Source organism: Pyxicephalus adspersus, chromosome 8 (assembly GCF_032062135.1).
Source record: "Pyxicephalus adspersus chromosome 8, UCB_Pads_2.0, whole genome shotgun sequence".
Classification (NCBI taxonomy): Eukaryota; Metazoa; Chordata; class Amphibia; order Anura; family Pyxicephalidae; genus Pyxicephalus; species Pyxicephalus adspersus.
The window spans coordinates 72,493,400-72,517,496 of record NC_092865.1 but is presented as its reverse complement, the minus strand read 5'-3'; the positions used below and the strand labels follow the sequence as shown (position 1 = coordinate 72,517,496).

The following is a 24,097-nucleotide window of genomic DNA, read 5'->3' as shown; positions in this document are numbered from 1 at the left end:
AGAAACTTTTTTTCTAGATTTTCCTCCTTTAAAATTGGGTGCGTCTTATATTCCGGAGCGTCTTATACGGCGAAAAATACGGTACTTACATTCCCAAACATGCATATATCAAGAAGAATCCCTGGAGGTATCCTTAGGTCCCCAGGTCCATAAGAGCTGCAGTAATGTCCACCGCCTCGTATACTTAATGCCAGGGTACTGCGGGACCCGCTAATCGGCGTCCCACGTATCAAACACGTCTGACGTCAGCAAGGGCAGCCCGATATCCAACATTCCGGGGTGGAACGCATTTATATAGCTTCTCTGTGGAAGCATAATACTGGTTTTTAACTATGTAATAAGGGACATTACGTTTTTTGGATTGTACAATATATAATCTTTTTATTTGATACTACAATAGTATTAGTGTTTATATATTGTGAGGGTTTATGCTCAGGATCGCCTTTGCGGGGTCAAAGGACACTTGTCTGGTTCATCCAAATTCAGATCACACACGCCGAGGTATAAGTTTTAAGCTGACTTGTACCCAGGTTTATTGCAGGTTGCATATAAAATAACAAAACAGCAAAAGAAAACCTCGCCTGTCCGCCCCGGCACTTACTATACATAAGAGGCACTTAATAAGATATTCCTGTCTGTCAGCTGGAAGGCTTCTCCCTGTCAGCTCAAATAAAGCTTTCAGCAACCTTTTACTCAAGTTTGAGCTTATTGACACAGACTGACTTCCTGTGTCCCCAGGCAGAGAGCTCCTTGCTGTCACAGAGTTTATTAATAAACAGGATTTATATAGCGCCAACATATTACACAGCGCTGTACATTAAATAGCTGTTCCCTCCTTGCTCTAGCTGCTCTGCACTTAGGGGCGTTGCTGAGCCATTTCTACCAGTTGATTCTCACCGGTCCGCCTAGTCCCCGCCCAGCTAGCCTGTCAGTCTCCCTATATATGCTGGGCTCAGTCAGACACCTATTGCCTCAGCAATAGGTATTACTACCCGAGGTTCCTGCGAGTATTCAGTTTCCAGTCCTGGTTTCGGGTTCCTGACCTTGGCTTGTCCTGACCATGCTTGTTCTCTGCCTGCTCTGACCCGGTCCTGTTTTCGGTTTTTGTATTTGCCTGTCGACTTTGTACTGCGCCTTGGTTATCTCCAACTGTCAGCTGCTACCTGCACGGGGTGAGTCTGAGGGCCGCAACCTGGGTGCCGTTCGCAGCAAACCCCAACACCCCTTGCGGAGTGCTCTGGTGAACACCGGGCGGTGCCTTAGACTCTGCACCTCTGATATCACCTCGGCTAACGTGCTGGTAGCACAGAGGGTCCACCTCCTGTCTAGTGTCTTGTTCATGACACTGGCTTTGTTATATCCCCACACTCAGTGCTGCTTCATTATCTTACAGGTGAGAGTCTTCCACCTGCTACTTCACATAGGAGAGGAATCTTGGGCAAATATATCTCCCTTCCACCACCAATCCTGCCTTGGTGTCACATATCCTCCCCCTCTGCTCAGGCCAGTGGGACTAAGCAACTGAAACCCACAGACACCTGCGACAACGCATCTGCGTTTCCTTGCCACTTCCTGGCCTGTGCTCCACTGTAAAATTTTAAGTCTGCAGAGCCAGAAACCATCTTGTCACTTTGCTATTTTTTTTCTCTGTTCAGTGACTAACCAAAACTTCTGACTCAAGTAATATTAGAGTGATTCTAAAGCCCACTTGATGGCCACACACTCCTTCTCTACAACTGCGTAGTTTCTCTCATGCTTATTTAGTTCCCGACTCAAGTAAAGCACGGGATGCTCCTCTCTCTTAATATTCTGTGACAACACTGCCCCTATTCCTGAGTTAGAAGCATCTGTCTGTACAACAAATTATTTTTTAAAGTCAGGGTTCATCAACACTGGTTGGGAACAAAGAGCCTGCTTTAGAGTCTGAAACGCCTCCTCTGCTTCATCGTTCCACTTTATCATCCCTGACCTGCTGGCTGCAAAATTGGGTATGAAGCATCTATAATAGCCAGTAATCCCCAGGAATGCCTTCACTTGTTTCTTATTTACAGGCTGGGGCCAGTTCTGTATGGCTTCAATCTTGGCAATTTGGGGCTTGACTACACCTCTCCTAATAATGTAACCCAAGTACTTAGCTTCTTCTAGACCAATGCTACATTTCTTGGGGTTCACAGTCAACCCTGCTCTCCTCAAATCATCAATCATTGCCTGTACTTTGAGTAGGTGTCTCCCAATACGCGCTTTGGATCACTTTATCATCAAGATAAGCAGAAGCGTACTGTCTATGTGGCCTCAAAACTCTGTCCGTTAGCCGCTGAAATGTAGGAGCCCCATGTAGTCCAAAAGGCATATTTACATATTGAAATAGGCCATCAGGTGTGGAAAATGCTGTCTTCTCTTTAGCAGTGTCCGTCAGGGGTATTTGCCAATAACCCTCTGTCAGGTCTATGATCGTAATGTAACGGGCTGTACCCAGTCGGTCTATAAGTTCGTCCACTCGTGGCATCGGGTATACATCGAACTTAGACACAGTATTCAGCCTCCTGAAATCATTACAGAACCTTATGGTACCATCAGGCTTTGGAATTAACACAATAGGGCTTGACCATTCTCTATGAGATTCCTCAGTTACTCCCAACTCCAGCATCTCTTTCACTTCTTTTGAGACTGCCTTTCGTCTGGCCTCAGGAATCCTATAAGGTTTGACATGGACCCTAACCCTAGGTTCAGTTATGATATTGTGTTTTATGAGTGATGTCTGCCCTGGCTATTCTGAAAAAAACCCTTTGTTCGGAGCGACTAGCTGTCTGGCTTCCTTCTTGTGGACATCGGACAGAGTCTCGGCTATTCCAACAGCAGGCATTGCTGCCCCATATTCATAGGTGGAGTAAGTGCTGCTGCCAGGACTTGCCAGTCTTTCCAAGGTTTTAACAGATTTATATGGTAACTGGCTTCCTTTTACCTGGTTGGTATACTTTATGGTTCACTTCGCCTACTCTTTCAATATTTTCAAACAGACCTTGCCATTTAGCCAAGAATTTACTCTCCACGGTGGGGATGAGAACTAGTACTCGATCCCCTGGCGCAAATGTTCGGATCTTGGCTCCCCATCATAAATTATTTTCTGTACTCCTTGAGCCCATTCTATATGTTCCTTAACAATTGGCATGACTGCTGAAATCCTGTTCTGCATCTGTGACACATGCTCTATTACACTTTTGTACGGTGTGACCTGTCCTTCCCACGTTTCTTTAGCTACATGTAATAAACCACGTGGATGCCTGCCGTATACAAGCTCAAAAGGTGAAAACCCTGTGGATGACTGCGGTACTTACCTTATGGCAAACAGCAGATATGGGAGCAAAAAGTCCCAATTGTTGCCATCTTTATCTACCACCTTTTTCAGCATTTGTTTCAGAGTCTTATTAAATCTTTTAACCAATCCATCAGTTTGGGGGTGATAGACTGAGGTACGTAGGTGGGTAACTTTAAAAAGCCTGCAAAGTTCCTTCATGGCATTAGACATAAAGGGCGTCCCTTGGTCTGTTAGTTTGTCTTTTGAATACCAACCCGACTAAACACATGAACCAGTTCTTTTGGTGTTGGTCTTTGATAAGGTATTGCACATAGGTATGGCCTCGGGGTAACAGGTAGCATAATCCATTATGACTAAAATATGCTGGTGACCACGAGCTGACTTTATTAGGGGACCAACCAAATCCATCCCCATGTGCTCAAAGGGTATTTCAATCATCGGCAAGGGCACCAAAGGGCTGCGGAAATGGGGCATAGGAGCTGCAATCTGACACTGAGGGCAGGATTCGCAATATGCTTTAATGTCTCGATGCATTCCAGGCCAGAAAAATCTTTCTAAATTTCTTTCAGTAGTTTTCTGGATCCCTAAATGGCCACCCATAATGTGTCTGTGTGCCAGATCCAGAACGGTTTTCCTGTAGGGCTTTGGAACCACTAACTGCTGTACCACCTCCTTTCCCTTCTTGTCTATCTGATACAACAATTCATTCTCTAGAGCCATGTAGGGAAAAGCAAGCCTAGCCCCAGACTCCACAGAATTCCCATTGACCAGTTTTATATTCTCTCCGACTCGCGTAAGGGTAAGGTGCTTCATTTGTTCACTTTGAAAATCGTCTTTCCTAACGTCTAGGTCAGGCATATACTGAAGTGTTACCCCTTCAGTCTCAGTCTCTGACGCCGACTCATCTAGTTCTCCGGCTATAACAGAGAATGGAAAAGGGGTGGAGCTATCTGCCGATACCTCAACTACATCCCCTAGTGGGGAATCCGCTAATGGTTCTGGGCCTATATCAGATGCTGTCAATATCTGCAGTGCACCTCTTTTTGTTCCAACTTGGACTCCCAAAATTTCCAAAAATGTGGAAAATCTCTCCCAAGAATGACCTCCTGCATTAGTGCTGAGACTAATCCCACTTCCAGGTCAAATGGATGAGATTGAACGTCTGCGAACGTGGTGGTTTATCCAAATTCAGATCACACACGCCCAGGTATAAGTTTTAAGCTGACTTGTAGCCAGGTTTATTGCAGGTTGCAGATAAAATAACAAAACAGCAAAAGAAAACCTCGCCTGTCCGGCACTTACTATACATAAGACGTTCCTGTCTATTGGCTGGAGGGCTTCTCCCTGTCAGCTCAAAACAAAGCTTTCAGCAACCTTTTACTCATGTTTGAGCTCATTCACACAGACCGACTTCCTGTGTCCCCAGGCAGAGAGCTCCTGACTGAGCTCCTGGCTTTGTTATATCCCCCACCTTCAGTGCTGCTTTAACAATTACCCCACAGGTGAGAGTCTTCCACCTGCTACTTCACATAGGAGAGGAATCTTGGGCAAATATATCTCCCTTCCACCACCAATCCTGCCAATATATTAGCCCATTTAAGTTATGTATGCATACAGACATGAAAATAAAATTGAAAATAAAAAAAAAAACATTTTTTACAGCCTTTTGCTATGTTGCTTGTAGGAACAGCATGTAATTATTGTGAATACACTTCAACAACGTTTTCAAGTTTCAATGGATCATTTTTTTTCATTTGTTGTAGTGTTGAATTTATACATGTCAAAAAAGCCTATTAACCAACATTCATATCAAACAAATACCAATAATATATCTGATACATATGTTATAATTTGAATCCACCTCTAATCACTCACTCTTAATTAGTCAAACATTCTCTCCGACCATTATTAGCTATCACCTTCACATCTTAAATTTCTGATTGGTGTTTAATTAAGAGTATCTTGAAATCATTACCCACAATAATAAATCCTGATTATCTTTTAGAACAACTTTGAAAATAATATCTTAAGGAATGCTTGAACACCACTAATGAACCACCATATTGTAAGTCTCTTTGATTCTTTTTTAAAACTTTGTTTGGTTGCTTGTATCACCTGCCTACTGGACTAACATATACATACCCTATGTTTTGTTTTCATCGTACTTTCTAAGTTTTCATAAGCATTTACTACAATAGTAAATGCTTATCAAGGTCAACCACCCATCAAGTTCAACCACCAGGGAAATAAATCATATCAGTTCTGAGCCATTGTGACTCATTTAAAGCAGTGACATTGCTATTATGAATTTGGACTTGAGCTCTGCCATTTTCCTTTCTGTACACAAATACTAGTCCTAGTTTAAATATCTCTCCACACTCCCCTAAATCTTCCCCTAGCACACCAGACCCCCTTTCATTTAGGTGCAAACCATCTCCAGCATACAGGTTGTACCCCAATGAAAAGTCAGCCCAGTGCTCTATGAACCCAAACCCTTCCCTTCTACACTAGAACTTAAGCCATGCGTTTAGCTGCCCAAGCTTCCTCTGCCTTTCCTGTGTTGCGCATGGCACAGGCAATATTCCAGAGAATATAACCTTGGAGGTCCTTTTCTCCAGGAGGGTGGTTTGAGTGCCATGCAATATAAGGTATCTGCCCGCTGGGTCAACTAAGGATTTGATAGGGGTAAATTGAAAATTAATATTAAATAAAATTGCTACCCCTACCGTTTTCTTGTTGGAAGAGTTCGCCATATAGGATATCAGGTATGACCTGGAGGCAAAGTTAAAGGTACCAGATTGGTCAAAATGGGTTTCTTGCGGAAAAATACATCTGCTGCAAGACGCTTAAACTCCCTGAGGGTGAATTTTCTTTTGGTATTAGAATTTAAAACCTTAACATCAAGGGACAGTATTCTAGTGTTTATAATTAAAGATGGAGGATAGGAGTGTAGTCATGTACCTCAAAGACAAATAGACCACAAACATCAAGAAAGCCGAGACAGTTAAAGGTTCATAAAGCTGAGGTTGGCTCAACCATCTAAAGCTAAAGGCCGTCAAAGGGTTCAATTGTGCAAAGTAAAAAGGGTGGGATATCCTAGGTAGTGCAAACTCAAAAACAAACTGGAGAAAGGGAAAAAAAAAAAAAAAAAAACAGTAGCAATAAAAAAAGCTAATGACTATGGTTAGGTCGCCTTTTAGCGACCGAGGGGGCCTCGTCACCCATCGGTCCCCTGAACTCCCAAAAAGAGCGAGGAGAAACTAAACAAGGGGATAAGTGGAAAGGTCTCCTCCAGGGGGTAAGCAATTTGGGAGCCCCCAAAGGGCACCATCTAAAAGAACTACACAATATGTGCAGTCTCGTCTGTGCCAGCAACACAGGCCATAGACATAACAGTTACCAGCAAACATAGGCAAGTTGTAAACAACACATTTCTGATATGTAAGAAGATTTAGTTCAGCATCAATATAAGAGCAATCCTAACAGATGCATGAGGAGTGAAGTCAAGTGTGGAGGCCAAAGGTGAATACTGAACAGGGTAGGTATTCCTCCTGCACAGGACCCCAGTCCCTATACCTATTGAGTAGCTATCCAACAATACTAAGGAATAGAGTGTCCAAGATATACCAGACTGGGTGAGAACATCTTTAAATCTGATCTCGGCCCATCTGGTCCCGTGGAGAGGTAGAGTGACTAGATTCAGACCTTGATCTCTTCTTCGGAGCCACCGTTTGCCAACCCAGGAGTTGAGGACAGTTAATGCCCAAGTTCTCACAAAAAACTGAGAGGTCCCCTGGGAAATGAATGGTTGCAGACTTGCCATTTCTGTGAGCCCTTAAACAGAAGGGAAAATCCCTACGATAGGGGATATTGTGGTCTTGCAGGGTCGTGAGAAGGGGTTTCAGCAGGTTCCTCTGCTGTAGGGTGTGCCAAGAGAGGTCCTGGAACAAAATTGAATGGGAGCCCCATCAAATTCCTGATTGCGCATTTTCCTAGCCTTTGTCATGATCTCCTCTTTCAGCTCATAATCCGATAAAAAGCAAATGACATGGCCTCAAGTTATTAGTAGGTAGTCTCAAAGCACGGTGCGATCTGAGGAACTTTTTCGCCTGGGAAAAGGGCCTTTCCATATTTTTATTAGATTTATCTTGTAGAACCGGTTTGAGATCCACAGCTTGAGTGGCTTCAGGTAGTCTGGTAATTTAATAAAAGACAGACATAGAGTTTTCGGCACAAATATAGAAAATATAATTTGTAGTACAAGTTTACATACAAAATTATAAAAGAACTATATCCTTTTTACCAATAACTCATAATATTCCCTTATGATCTCTACAGGATTTGATCAATTTTCACGGAGTTACAAAAAAACAATTACAACCTTTTCTCTGTATGTCACAATAGTTTCTTGTGATACATACAAAGTTTTGTTAAGGCCTGCTGTGGCACTATACAGGTTCCAGCTAATATTAAACAAATATACATCACCATACAATGGTTAAGTAGGTATGAACCCTTTCATATCAACTGTAGTACCCTATGCCTTTCGCCATAGTGGGCTTCCTCAGGGCTAGTGATAGATCAATAAAAAGTTCTCTATGTATACATACGGGGTTCAAGTGATCTAAATTTACAAACATAAATGTAGGGGTTCAATACATTGCAGTGTTCAACATTACAAAAATCATATATTTCATTCAATTTTGTTCAGATAGTGGAATTATTAGAGAATAAGACCAATAGTATAATAATATTCGTTAAATAGAAACAGATAAAACTGATTTTTAGAAAGGTATGCTACATACATAGATCATATGTGAGTAATGAATCAAATCATAGAATTACCAAATATATATATAAAGTTGAAATAATTATAATTATCATACTTACATAATTCAAAATAAGACTTAATCTTGGAGGAAAGATGAAGTGAACCTCAGAATAGAGATGATCCGTTGAAAAGTTCAAAGGAAGTAGGGTAGTGTAGTAGAATCCCCTATATAAGTATAATCTCTACAATTTAAGAAAATGTTCTGTTTAAAATCTTTATGTATAATCATATAATATATGTATAAGTGAGGTTAAAGAGTTAGTAGGAATTGCTGTCCTACCTGAAAATAAAGTAGAGACTATTTTTTAATTCGATGCTGAATGGTAGCACAAGTCAATCAAGTCTCAGTTTCCAGGGAAAAGATAGTAAATAATCCCTAGCAGATGCAGTCAGCAAAATAGGTTTGCCATATATGCATCCACAGTGTAAGTACTAAAAATGAAACAATATTATGTTTTTTCTATTAGGTATGGTATTCATAATGATAATGAATTATGTTTAGTAAAGGCAGAAGTGCCCATAAATTCAATGTACCTGTATTCTATAGAGACATCTCCTCCTAGTGGTGCTGGAAAGGATTGTTTGCTTGTTTGAGATGCAGCCTTAATAGTGTTTACTAAGGCATCCTCCTTAATAGGAGGTAGACGTCCTAGGGACCTCCCATACTCCACGTGCACGTAGGCAGCGTGGGGATGCCTGTGGGGGCTGGCCTGGTGGTGCTGTGATGAGTGGCAGCTCCTAAAGCGCCGCCCACTCAAACCTCATCATTTGTTGGAAGAGGGTGGGTCTCCTGTCACTCGTCTCAGTGCTAGTGACAGCAGGCAGCTGTCTCCAGCCCAGCATCCCTATCTAAAAAGACAGGGAAAAAGGGCAGAGCCATCAGTGAGGGGTAGGCTTTCCTGTGTTGCACCCAAGCATTCCAGGGTGCCCCCGACCCTGTAGGTCGGGTGAGAGGAGGGGCACCCTCTATTTGTTTTGAATGAAAAAGTTAATACGGAGATTTAGAGATGATTGAAGGAGGATAGGATAATTAGGATAGACAGTGTCTCATATAGGATCAAGTGAATAATGGTTAGAAATGACAGAAAAGAAACAAAACTGTTCCTTACAGTTAAATATACATTCAGGTTTATACATACATTTTGTTAAAGAATTGCTAGAAATATACTAAACATACTAATATGGCTTTAATATTTAGTATTGATTACTGATTAATACTATAGAAAAGGTTTAAAGCTAAATACATTGTTTAAGCCTGGATAATGGTTGGCTTTTAATAAAAAGATCCACTTCGTTTCTGCCTGTAATAATTTTTTATCAAAGTCTCCCCCTAGGATTCCGGGTTACTTTTTCTAACGCTGCAAACGAAATACTATGTAAGTCAAAGGTATGCATTGTTCCTACGTGGTAGCTAATTGGAGTGACCATTTTACCGTTATTGATTTTGATTTTTTCGCTTTCTCAGGGGTCTTTTTGTTTTACCCACGTAAAATCTTTTACATGAGCACAAAATAATGTATATAATGCCTGTTGATTGGCAATTAACATGGTGATTGATCTTATGTGTAGTACCATTTCGTAGGGAAAGTGCTAGATTTTCATGGATCCATTCACACTGGCTACCGTGGCCACATTTGAATGTGCCCCAAGGTTTAAATTGATCTTGTTTTCGTGAATGTGGGTTGTAGTGGCTTTGGACTAGAGAATCTTTCAGAGAGTGTGATTTGCGATATGTGATGCATGGTTTGTTTCCTACTATAGTGGAGATATTGGGATCTGCCGTAAGAATTGGCGAATGTTTTCCCATGATTAGGTGAATAGTGTGATGATGTTCATTGAACCCAGCTTCAGGTAGTCCACGGACCCGTATATTATGTTTTTGGCCCCTATTGTCCAGATCCTCTAGGTAGCAATATAAGTCTCTCTGCTTGGTGTCATATTTACGAGATTTGCAATCAAGGTGGTCTATGTCCCCCTTAGCCTGTTGTATTTCCTCATCAAAGCCCTCCACTCTGCCTGCTAAAGGCCAATTTCTGATCTACACATGGCTTGTACCTCAGATGTGAGAGTTTGAAAGTAATTGGCAAAGGAGTGGGCGATCCGTCAGGTAACCCCAGGAATGTGGGTGGAGGTGGAAGAGAAGCCCCTAAGGCCCTCCTGCTCTCTCTCACTGGAGAAAAGTGGAGCATCCATAGGGCTGTGGGCAGGTGAGTCTGGCACCGTTGCAGAGGTAGAGCCAATATTCCCCTTTTTGTGAGGCAAGCCTGGTAAAATAGGGCTAGCTGCAGCATCATATGTCTGTAGATCATGGTCTAAGGAGCGTGGTGAGGCAGAGGTAGAATAGCTACCGAAGGGGAGGCCTCAGAGGGGGAAGAAGGACTCACCACCAGACCATCTGGCGTGCTGTAACCACCGGAGGCAGCTATCAACGGAGTATCAGGAGAGGTGAGTAACCGTGCTGTGCAGTCCTAGAGACTCGTAGCGAGCCAGGGACTGCGCCGTCACCCGCCAAACGAATGTCGGGGAAGGAGAATCAGGCACCAGCATGGCTGCTGGTGAGGAGGCTGCAGGAGGAGAATCCTCAATAAAGTCCTGGATCGAGGTTTGGGACAATCTGGACCGGTGCCCTGATGGAAGTCTTCACAGCCTTGGATCTCTCAGCTTTACCCATGTCTGCCAGTTAAATTACACAATTTCAAAAATTTACAAAGAGAGGGCAAAGAAAGAGGTTTGAGGCTCAAAAGTATTAAGTCAAAGTGTATTGTATTCATATGTAATAAATTCATACATAATAACTTCATACATATAAACAAAAGTAAAACATATACAATTTTTTGTATGCGTTTCCTAGTTCTGTTGTAATTCACAGAAGTCCCCGACGCCTTTCGCCGGGTTGGGCTTCCTCGGGTACGTGACGTTATACGATTAAGGGTCTACATATACAAGAGGATTACAGGTTAATAGGGTTACTGAATATCATGAAATATTAGGTAACACAGATAATAATGATTGTATTGCATATCACTTATGTATATCAATGCAGGTATAAATATAAAAATATATATTATGGTCCACAAATGTTCAAGTGAAATACTAAATAGTAAGAAATTTAGACTTGTAGTAATATGATACTTACAAATCAGGGGAGAGTCAAATTTGAATTTGATGCTTGGTACGAATGGTTCCCAATAACAATGCTGGTGGGCTGTAACATTGTAATTGATAATACATACTTCAGTATAATATAAAACATATAATATGATGTGATTAGAATGTTGGAAAATGTACCTGACAGAGGAGTAAAGGTTAGAAGTTATGAGTTCAGGGATGAATCCAATCGAGTATTTCAAATATATGGACTTTATAAGATTTAAAAGATAAAGAAGGAGAAGAGAGGTTTTTTTGTATAATCTGTGTATTTCAAAAAAGTAACATATAGCATCAATACAGTGTTACATTAATAAGAACAGATTTACCAACTCCCATTAAACACCATGGGGTTTGGATAGCCCTACTAGACAGCGAGTAACTGCTTATGTATAGATCGCAAAGCATTTTAGCTGGACAGGTTGTAAAACGTCTTATAGCGTTTCATTTATTGGCTTCCTCGGGTATATAGACGTAAATAAGATAGCAATTTAGAACAAAAACAAAAATATTTACAGTTAATAACTGCAGAATGCACGGTATACATATGCATACATAGATACATTTAGGACTCATGTACATTCATTAAACAATACATTTAAGGACCAGTAATTTGGTATGATATTGGATTGATACATATGTATAGTGTTACGTACATTAAGATTCGTAAGGTGTTAGTATGTATTTAGTTTGCTAAGTGAATAATGTTGGAAAATATGAAACTCTAGATATCTTAGAATGTGTTCTTGGTTGTGTTGATGTGTGTGAAGAGTTATAAAACATATCACTTATTTGATTCCTAAGTTGATAATAAGTATGAAGGTGGTGAGATAAAACCTTAGAATAAGTATGGCTAGAGCCTAGTGTGGAAAATTTTGGATAAGGTATATTTATTAGGTTGGGTAAAATGAAGAAGAAAATACATATGGTTTTATATATATATATTGAGAATTATGGTATGGGAATTGAGAGTTTAGAGAATTATATGTATGAATAATAGTCTGAAAAAATTGCTTACATGAGGAGGATCATGAAAGCGTGCAACACAGTATTGGGTAGGATTTCTGGCAGGAAGGGACTAATAGAAACTTCCCTGAAGGAAAGAGGAAGCTTTAAGACATAATAACATTGGAAAATTAATTAGAGGGGTAAGTATAGAGGGTAAATATAAAAAAAATATTACTTAGTCCCATTATTAGGTTAAATGGCCACAGGAATAGGAGATATGCAGGATAATCACAGCCAGAGGCTGTTAGTGTGTCGATCCCACCTAAAATAGACGAGGATCAGGGCATTCTGAGGATAAAATTGCGCATGCTCGGGCTGAGTGGCCGCACATGCACTGTAAGGATAGAGAGAAAAGGATTCCTCCATGACATAGGGAGGGGGCTGTACATGTATGACATCAGTGGAGATTTCCCGTGATTGAGTCGTATCTGCCTAGCTACGCAAGCCGACCCGTCTTTGTGTGGGAGGTGACTCACAATGTAGGTGTGTGAGTCATACAGGGGAGAAAACAATCTAGCTGACAGGCAACGCAAGGGGTGCCATCTGTCAATGCAGCTGTAGCGCTCCAAGTTCCAAGGCAGCTGTTGAAGAGGAAAGGGTTTACTTAGGGTGATGAATGTGAATTAATGGTTGATGATCGGAAATGCGAGAATGGCTGGTTGGTTGAAAATAGGAGAATGTATATACTAGAGTGTGTGCTGTGTTTAAAAATAGGGGTCTACATAAACACTAACGTTTAATTGCATAATGGAAGTGTACAATGTGCATGATTACATTGTATATACATACCGGTAGCATATGGTATATTGAGTACAACCAAAAGTTATAATGAACAAATCAATGTACATGAGCAGTGATGTACAAAGTACATATACAGAGTGTGTATTAGAATATAGATGTGACAGAATAATTAATACCTTCAGGGATATTCATATACATGATTAATACACATACAAATTAATATATATGGTACAAGATTCTTAGGGTATTATTCTATAGAAATACAGGTTTGAAAAAATATAGAATAGGTATAATAATATACAGAGTACGTATACAGAGTACATATTGTAATATAGGTGTGACAAAATTGATAACATGATAATATATGATCATATTCAAACTTTAACCTTCATATTCCTGTAGTCCTTACTTCATTGTATTAGGACACATTGTTTGTAAGTTCATTCTTTGTCGAGCAGTACCAAACTGAAAAATCGAGGGGGAAGGTCCTTGGTGAGAGAACTGAACAAGAAACCCGATGGTCATTCTGACTGAGCTCCATAGACCTGTGAATCAGACAAGATTCTCTCATCTGATTAAACTAAGAATAAACTGTTTGACCTAAACGTTATGTCTGAAGGAAACCAGGCACCGCTCATCTCCTGCCCAACACCAACCTAACAGAGAAGGATGGTGGTTGAAGCATTATGCTGTGGGGGTGTTTTGTAGCAACTGTCAGACTGGGCAGGGTTAAGGGAAAGCTTACTGGAGCAAAGTACAGGAATATTCTTATTGGAAATCTGTTCAATGGTGCTCAGGACCTCAGACTAAGCCGAAGGTTCTCTGCCCAGCATGAGAATGCCTAAAGCAAACAACGACACCACAGGAGTGGCTCAGGAGTAACCCTGTCACTGTCATTGAGTGGCCCGGGCAGAGCCCTGACTTTAACCTTATCGAACATCTCTTGGGAGACCTAAAAATGACTGTCCACTAACAGTCCCCATCCAAGTTGACTGAGCTTGAGATGTATATGAAAGGACAACAGAAAATCCCCCAGTCAGGTGTTCAAAGCTTTTTGCTGTAACTTGGCCAAATCTGTTTCACAAACATTTTAGTTGGGTAAAGTACATTAAAAAAAATTATCACCACTGCTGCAATGATTATCATCCCAACTAGATGTTGACGGTATTCCTGTCCTGTGGTACAATAATAAAAAAAAAAATATAGAAATACTTGAAAATTCCATTTCACCAGGAGAGCCTTCCTGGGCAGTGAAAGCATTTGCCACTGGGAAAGCACCGGGACCTAGTAGATTGCTTTAAAAATAGTTCAAAACCTTACTACCTTCCTTAAGCACCCATTTTGTAGAGGATTTCATTGTGTTGACCCCTCAGTGCCCAGTGATCAAAAACATTTTAGAAGCCCACATAGCTTTAGTTCCAAACAAGGGGAAAGACCCAATGACGTGCCAGTTACAGACCAATCTCTCTACTAAATGTAGATGTGAAATTATACTCAAAGATCTTGGCGGCGCACCTGACCCCCTATATACAAAGCCTGATACATCCAGATCAAGGCTTTGTGCCAAATCGCAAGGTGTGTGACAACACGACCAAAACTCTTAATATTATCTATTGGGCTCAAAGTAAAGGGCACCAACTGATGCTTCTCTCGACAGATGCGAAAAAAGCATTTGACAGGGTAGATTGGATCTTTATCGAACAAACCCTTCGTTATATAGGCCTGGGAGACAAAATGATGTCATACATACTTGCATTGTACTCAATGCCATCAGCGAGAATCAAGTAGTCTGGGAAAGCCCTCTGTATTACAAATGGTACCAGATAGGGCTGTCCCCTCTCGCCTTTAATATTTATTTTCACCCTTGAGCCTCTCTTGTGGAGGATCAGGAAAAACTCCAATATACATGGTATACAGCACGGGGAAGGATCGTGTAAGACAGCAGAATTTGCAGATGATGCTATTCTATATTACGTCACCAGTGACTTTAATACCCAATCTTATGGGGGAGATAGGGCAATATGGTGCTTTATCCAATTTTAAAATAAATTACCAGAAATCAGAAGTCTTGAATATTTCTTCAAATACCTTTTGCCATGCCCTCAGAGCATCACATCCTTTCCGCTGGTCCATAGAGTCGATCAAGTATCTAGGGGTGCTTATTTGTGGTGATCTTCCCAAATTACATACTCTGAATTTTCTTCCCCTAATGGGTGACTTTAAACGTGAACTCTCACAGTGGAATTTGAAACTGCCCTCATGGTTCGGCAGATGTAATGTAATCAAAATGGTACTTTTACCTAAACTATTATATGTGAAGCAGGCACTACCTATTAAAATCCCGGCTGTATTTTTTTAAAATTTAAAAGCATTGTTTACCCAAATTATATGGGCCCATAAAAAAACCCAGATTGGTTTTCCAAATTTTAAGCCTATCAAATAAAAATAGAGGAGTACCAGACCCCTCCGTGTACTATGCCGCAATACATTTAGGCAGAATAGTGGAATGGTTCAGAAAGGCAGAATAGAAACACTGGATTAAAACAGAACAGGCAAAAGTGGGGATCCCACTAACCATGCTTCCATGAAGCAGAACTCCTGTCCACGCTTCAGTTAGCAGACACCCAACAATTGAGGCTACTCTGAACCTGTTCCACAAGATACCACAATCACCCAAAGTCTCCCCACCTCTCACCCCAGTTATTGGTAGTGTTCATTTCCAACCATGCTTAGACGACCCAAAATTCAGAATGCTGGCTGACTAGGGAGCCCGAGATGTCAGCTTCTTTTAGCAAAAAACACCTTGGCCGACACTTGTAAAAATGAATTTGGATCCTGTATACACTGACCTGGGGATTTGGAGAATACGTCGGCTCCATCATTTTTTACGCTCTCTTTCTGATATAGCTATGTAGCAGAAGTTGTATACGGAATTTGAATCCCTGTGTACTGAACAGGGCCCATTTAGACATTTTACTACTTTCTGAACTACTTTATATTCCATTCTGATAACCCCAGGGCCGGAATTCACACCCCTTTGTATTAATATGGGTCCAAGAGTTTTACTCCAAATCAGAGTGCTCAGTTGTTTTCCATAGCACAATCCTCCTCTATCAATTCTGCATACCAGGAAGCTAGGTACAAAATCTTGACCAGGTGGTCTCGCCTAAGCTCAATTTTCCCAGAGGCATCAGATATGTGCTGGAGAAGTGGTGAGGGCAGAGGCACCTTTCTGCATGTTTTCTGGGAGTGTTCGAGGGTTTGTCCATTTTGGGAGAAGGTACATAAACTACCCAGATTACCAGATCCCCTTTGAGGCAGGATTTTCTTCTCCTGCATCACACCACTATCCCGAGTAAAATTTACCATAAGTCTTTTCTAATAAGATTTAATAAGATTAGTGGATGCGGCAAGAGCATTTATACCGGCAATGTGGCGACGAACCAGAACCCCTAGAATTGCACAGTGGTTGTCACGTATTAATGTCATGACTATGAACTTTGTACAGCGCTGCATATTATGATGGTGCTATATAAATACTGTGTAATTATAATAATGAGATAGGCACTGAGGAAGTGACCAATCAGAGGTAGTTCTACTGGACCATATTCCATCCTCCAAATGAGCACCTGAAATGTTGATATATTGAGCTGCTCTCTTAAGGCCTTATGTTATTCTTTCTTACTGTTTTGTAATTACCGCATATACTTATCCAATCAAGGAATCTCACCCCCTTCCCTCATAGTTCCCATCCTTTTGTATGCATCCCCCCCCCCCCAACCCAGAAATTCCTCTTCAAATTTATCAAATGTATTCTTTTATTATTATGGGTAGAGTTCAATGGGATCAGCTCTTATATGGTCATATAGATATATATTGTTGATATTGTATTTTTGACTGTTGCAGAAAATAAACACTAAATATGCTGTTAATGGACAGGAAAAGGGTGGGTTATTGTTTCCACCTTTCTTTCCTTCTTTTTGTATTTATAATTGTTATATTGCTACAACTTGAATGATCATTATGTCTATCTATCTGTATACTGTATGTTACCTTCCCAATATAAAATTTGAATTGAAAAAAATGTACTGGCCCTTTCTACATTGTAGTTCTCAATTTTTAATTCATTGTTAATAATTTAGAGTTTACCCAAAAGCTCTCTAACCTTTGAAACCCTTTTCATGTCCAACTTATGCTCATAGAGCCCAAAAACCTTGACCTAACACTTAAAAATTATATAATGGTTCATTCCTATATGAACTTTTATCCCTATAATTTGTATTCTAGAGATATTTGAAAGTCAAGAAAGGGTGCAGAATGCTGGAAAATTTAGTGTACTTTTTCTGAAGTGTAGGGTAACGGTGGATTTAGGATTAGTAAGAATTGTGTTGGTTCACTCATGCTTAGTTTTCTCTTGCTTTCCTGTTCCTAATTGAACATGTCTGCACAAGTATAGCAGCCTCACTGCTAACACTGCATACTGTAACTTTTCTCATCTAAAGAGTATTTTACCAGGGTATGAAAATGTGTTCATTATGTAGTGAATTTGAGTGTACAGTTTGGGCTAATAGACCTTGTGTTTCAGGCATTAGGGGAGCCTTTGTACCGTGTTAGCACTGGAAACTATGAATATCGGTTGATCTTGAGGTGTCGTCAGGAGGCACGTTCACGTTTTGCAAAAATGAGGAAAGATGTCTTAGAAAAGATAGAACTTCTGGACCAAAAACATGGTAATTATCCTTTTTCATAAACCTAACATAAGTTTTATGTTTATTGTCAAGAAAATAAGGCAGATATTGCAAGCATTGGATAATATGAATATTAGAGTATTTTTAATTTAGTGTTATTTTTGGTCTAGGGTTGTTTTACCTACTTGAACTCCTACATATGTATTACCCCCAGGAGCAATTCCTTCATATCCCAAAAATATTTACATTAATTTTGGAGACAATAAAAAAAGCTACAGTTTTGTTTAGAATGTTTAAAAAAGTGAAAAAAGTTTAAAATCCTTATAATACTTTTCATTTACATGGGAACACTGCACATTCTATTCCTAAACAAAACATGAAAAACAAAATAATAAATTTGTGTTATTGCTTTACAGAAAGTAGAGAAAAGGGAATATTATGCTATTTAAATATATAATATTTGGCAGTTCAGTGTCTGCGTTCCTCACAAACTCACACTGAAAAGTGTTTCAAGATTTGCTTTTCCTTTGAATCACTAAACTAATATTTTGTTGTATAACCTGTTTCTGAGAACTGCTGCACATCTATCTTTCTTGGTTTTGCCTCAGAAACAGCATGTTGCTCCACATGCTTTCTATTGGATTAAGGGCCGGTGTTTGGGCTGGCCACTTTATAACAACTATTCTGTTGGTCCAGAACCAAGATGTTGCTTGTTTAATAGTATGTTTGGGGTGATTGTCTTGTCAAAACACCAATTTTAAGGACATTTCCTCTTCAGCATAGTGCAGCATGACCTCAAGATATTTTGATGTATTCAAACTGCTTCACAATCCCGGGTTTGGGATAAGTAGGCTCAACACCATAGTATAAGAAACATCCCCATATTAGGATGCTTGGACCACCACACTTCTCTGTGTACTGTAGCTTAAATTCAGGTGTTGGAGAGTCCTCTGACAAACTATCTGTGGCCCTTTAACCCAAAAACAACAATCTTGCTTTCGTCAGTCCTCAAATTATTGCTTTATATCTCTTAAGGCCAGTCAATGTGTTCTTTGGCAAACTGTAACCCCTTCACCACGTCTTTTTTTTTTCAAACTTTTGGTCTTTGAGGGGGCTTCTTGCTGATAGCTTGGCTTCACATAGGTGTCTTTTAATTGTAACGTAACTGAAAGGTAACCTTCTTTGAGTCTTTGCCACATCCTTAGGGTTTGCTTATCGTTTTATAAATTGACACCTATTTTTTCACAGAATGAATGATCTCACTAATTGAAGTCCACATTTGTTTTTTACAGCTTTTTGAACCCTTTTCTTCACTTTTTATGAAGGAACAACACAAATATGATACATTTTCTTCATGTTTTGATTTAGAATATAATGTGCAGTGTTGCCAATGCATTTGCATGTATGGAAATAAAAGCTATTATAAGGATTTTAAACATTAATCACTTATGAATAATTTGAATTCACTTTTTTAAGCACACTGCTATTATTCTGAATACTGTTTGTCACCAAACAATATAATGGACAGAAAGTTTGAGTCTTAGATTTAACCTGTATATTAAGACACAAAAATGTTATTTTAAAGCAACCCTTTTTTTTAAGGAAGTATAATAAATGACATTTCTGATCCAGCTCAAAAAAAAAAAATACTGATTATTTTGTGAGTGTGCCAATATCTTCTGAATTGCTGACTTGGAATGCCTCCAAGTGGTAAACTAATTGCTATGCAATTTGCCACACAGCAGCACACTTCTTTTAGCCATTAAAGACAAACATTTAGCTATACATTTAGATACTTACTTTATAATAAATTAACTAGTTGTTGAACTCATTTTTAGCCCACGTCCCGAATACTTCCGTGTGTGGTGGCTATTGAAGCACTGACCATTCTCTCTCTGCAGGGCCACAAGTGCACTTATTGCAGCATAGAATTTTCTGATGTGGCACTGCAGTATTCGCCCCAGAAAACTTTTTTCAGCTACGTGGTGGGAAGCTGTGGTTGGGTGGTAAAAAAAAAAAGTGGTTGGGGCAGGACATTGCAATGATACATTCCTGCTTTCAGGCTTGCACAAAAGGAGCAGCCCACGGCCACCTGGGATATGTGACAAATACCCCAGGAGGCTGCGGACTTACCCTTCAGTCTTTACCACCATGGCAGTAAAGACAGAAGGGGAGGAGTTCCCCCAAAAATAAAAATTCTGTTATATAAAAGAAGAAATTCACCCTTTAATATTGTTAAAATGGGGTGATGCTTTAAGAGCATTGTGCTTGTGATAGCAGATGGTGCAGGACAGTCAGTGTCTCATCCCATCCCCCCCAATGTGATATTGCCATTGGCAGTGCTGATGTAGTATGATAGCGCTGTGTGTGTAAAGTCTGTTTGTCATATTCTGCAGCTTAACAACTCACCCCGTGTTCAATCCTTCAGATCTCCTAAATTGTTAGTTGTAATGATTTGAAATATTTGGGATACATCGGGTACTCTCATAGCTACTAAAAACCAAATTTTCTTTTAAGCATTTTAAGATATGGGGGGTCACCAGTTTAAAAACTTGTGAGAATTGAACATTTGGGTTTCTGTTTCATAAGAAAGTGCAGCTAGGAGCCCAAAATTGAAAATGTAAATTAGGGACCACTGAGGGCCACATACATAGGAGCATTGGGGTGGGGCCCCTAATTTTTTTTATTTACCTTTCACAAAACTTTAACTCTCATACTATGCTAACCTTCCTGCTTCTGTACTTTGAACTCCCCCTAAAATTTATTTTGGATGGCATCATTAGAACATGAGAAAATCATCAAAACACCCTGCCCTGTTACACTTAACTGTCTGCTCCTTTCTTGGAATCCCAATTTCTTTAGAGAGGAGAGGTGCAGGTAAACAAAATTATTGGTGCAAGTGGGGGACACTTGTAGCTAACACCCCTCCAAACTTTCATCACCATGTCATCATTACAACAAAAACAACCCTGCCTATCAAAACATACCCTGGTACACATGACTGTACCCTTCCAGTACCTAAACGCCAATTTCGTTTTGATGGGCAGTGTTTTTAGGTTCTAATGATGCCATTGTGATGAAATTTAGGGAATGTCAGACATTCCCCACGCGTTTTCAGTTTCCTACACCTCCCCATTTCAGAGAAATTGGGGTTCAAGTGTTAGAACTGGGCAGTAATGTGTAAAGGGCAGTGTGTTTTGATGGAGTTTTTCATGTTCTTATACCATGGTAAAAACAATTTAGTTGGTGGGTGGGGGTTAGCCAAAGGTGTCCCCTACTGTACCTTCATTTTCGGTTTTGTACACCCCACAATTCTAGGGAAATTGGGATTCAAAGAAGAGAAGCAGACAGGGTAGCATAGTATGGCAGCTATTGATTTGTGACAGGTAATTATCAATTTAGGAGCCCCACCCTAATGCTCTTTGCTTTGTAAATGGCCCCAGGGGACCCCCAATTTGCATTTTCAATTAAGGACTCCTATGTGCACTTGCTTTTGAAACCCACAAGTTTTTAAACTTCTGATCCCCATATGTTGAAATTCTTAGAAGCTGAAGGGCTGAAATTGTGCAAAGTACCTATTAACCACATATCAGGTGCCTGTACAATCAGGATTGCCAACGTAGATACCTATCCAATTGACCGACAGTAGGGTAAGGGTGTCAAATTCCAAGTATTGTCCGTTCCTCATTTTCTGTAATATACTCCATTTTACTATGTATTTATGTAGCTTTTAGATTTTTCTAGGGGTTTGTTTTGTCTAAGATTTGTGGCCCCAGAAACCAATGTGTCCTATTATTGTCAGTCTGAGAGTCTGTAATCAGGGTACAAATCCCCTTTAGGGTGAGAATAAGGTACACTAAAGATGTGGCCTCTGAGAACCCCTGTATTTTTAAATCAGACCTGTGTTGTTTGTTTTCTTGATTGTCAGTATGCCTCAAAAGTCTATCATTACATATTTTCTTAAGAGCTGCCAATAACTGTAGGACGAGATCTTAAAAGGATATTACATTTTATAACAATCTTGAGCCAGAGCATTTGTCTTATTATGGAAGCATATGTAAACTGAATTGTGTTGTGTTGAGAAATAGATCCAAAGTTTTCTTAGTGGGTAGTGCCCAGCCTAGTCTTCCCCATCCTTTGGCTCCTGCATCTTTCTGAGTATGAACCAATGTGTAGACAAGCTCAGAGACTCACCATTTGCAACTGGGAATGTGCTTTGACTCTGAAACATTGCATCTTTTGTAGCATAGGTCATATGTAGCAAATTTCAGCTTGGCCAAACTCCCTGTGGTGGAAAAAAAATTGCTCTATTTTACTGGTATGCAGTTAAAGGGTGCATTGGATTTGAGGCTGGATTATTTTCTTCCCTCCAAGTCTTGTAGAGACTGTTGTTGTAGAGCGGGAGCAAGCACACTTCACATCTTCACTCTTGGTTGCTTTTGCTTTTGCCTATTAAAACTACTACAGATACATTTAAAAAGTTGATGCTAAAAAACCTTTTGTTTATTAAAAAATAATGTTAACATAGTTTACATGGTTGTGGCCCCTGACTGTTTTTTTTTCTATTTCCCTCTCTCCTAAAGTTCAAGACATTGTATTACAGCTTCAGAGATTTGTCTCTGCCATGTCTAAATATAATGACCAGTGTTATGAAGTCCTGAAAGAGGCAGATATATTTCCTATTGAGGTAGATCTGGCCCACACAACTCTTGCTTATAGCCAGAGTGATGCATTTACAGATGAAGATGAAGAGCTGGACAAAAATAGAGGAACAGTCAAAGAGGAGAAGCTAATTGATGATGCATAAACTTTAACCAATAAAATGAAACATTGTGTTATGAAAGACTGTGTGGTATGGGTGGCATTATTTATGTTTAAGATGTCTCTAGTCTGAAGAAGAAAAACACTGATAATTCACAATCAACAATAAAATCTTTAAAGAAAATGCATTGTTGTATTAGGTAACTTTATGAAACTGATACATTTTATGCAAATTAAAAAAATAATTCTGTAGCATAGCAAATCTGCGATTTTTGTTTTTCAAGTAATTTTACGCATGAAAAGTGTAACACATTGCTTTGAACACACATTTTGTTTTATATTCTTTACATTGTAATAAACCATAAGGTATATTTATAAAGCAGTGAGTGTGACCATCACCAAATATTCTTTGTATGTGTATATTTTAAAAGTTATAGAACATCAAAGCTGTGATCATTTAAAGAAGCATTTTTTACAGCAGGCCTGTCCAACTTTAGATCTCAGGGGCCACAAACAGGCCTGGGTTTTCATGTAAGTTTTTTCTAAATTTGTAACCAATTCCTTACTGACGTTTCTATTATTTGAAAAATACTAAAAATGCATCTGGCCTTTGAGAAATACAATTGGACAGCTTTGTTGCAGACAGAGGGATGGGGAGCTTGTCTGTCATAATAAGTGTTGCAGCGTGGCTTGTTTAGATTTTCCTAACACATAGTAAATAAGGTTTAAAACAAGTCTGTAAAAACAATGTTTTAAATGTAAACAATTAAATGTAGTATAATTTGTGGCAATCCCTTTGTGGGGACGGTAATTATGAAATAATACATATAAAGATTATTATAATTTAAAAATGATAAGTAAACCTTCTATTATTTAATAACTGTAGGATGTGTACCTAAATTTAATAAACTTTACAATCCAATCAAATCTTCTCCTGTTGTTGTAAATGTATTAAAATGGTATTATTATTTTTAAAATACTTCTCAAGCAAACATTTCTTAACATGAAATTCAAGCTCCTGTGCTTCGCCTTCAATTCTCTCCACAGTTCTTGTCCCACCTACACCTACCTGATAAATAAATCTGTCCACAGCTCTTGTCACACTTACCTTTCTGACCTGGTATAAAAAAATACTCCCCTAGCTGCTCTATTCCTCCAATGACCTGCTATGGTCCTCCAATGGTCTTCCTCGTCCTCTTCGGCTTGCTCTTACTTTCTGCCCTTAAAACTAACTTTTTCAAACTTGCCTACCTGTCTTCCTTGGTCTTTTAACCTCCTGGGCGCTTCATTTCTGTCTGGATTTATATGTCTAAAAGCGGTACATTGTTTTTCATGAAAATTTATTTTGCATTAGGCCTTACTAATCATAACTTACTGCAATATGTACAAACAAGGGTCTAAGTTTAATAAAGTTTGAAACACAAAATCATGTCAAAATAATAAATTAAATTTAATAATTAACCTTAAATAAAAACACAAAAATCAGGTTAGCACTGCAGGTCGTGCCGGCGCCGCTTCTCCTAATTGCAGGCACGGGCGCCGGGTCCTATCTTTCAGGTAGAGTAACCCCACTACCTGTGTTCCATGCCTGAGTTTCCTTCCTGC

General features: G+C 39.6%; 1 protein-coding gene across 1 annotated transcript in view; it reads left to right on the top strand.

Annotated features, from left to right (window-relative positions):
- PICK1 (protein interacting with PRKCA 1) overlaps positions 1-23,419 on the top strand; it is a 624,859-nt gene extending 601,440 nt beyond the window's left edge. The window contains exons 12-13 of the mRNA XM_072421156.1: positions 17,629-17,773; positions 22,315-23,419. Coding sequence (XP_072277257.1) covers positions 17,629-17,773; positions 22,315-22,538 — 369 coding nt within the window. The 3' untranslated portion in view covers positions 22,539-23,419. The remainder of the gene's footprint in view (positions 1-17,628; positions 17,774-22,314) is intronic.
- Positions 23,420-24,097: the final 678 nt, after the last annotated feature.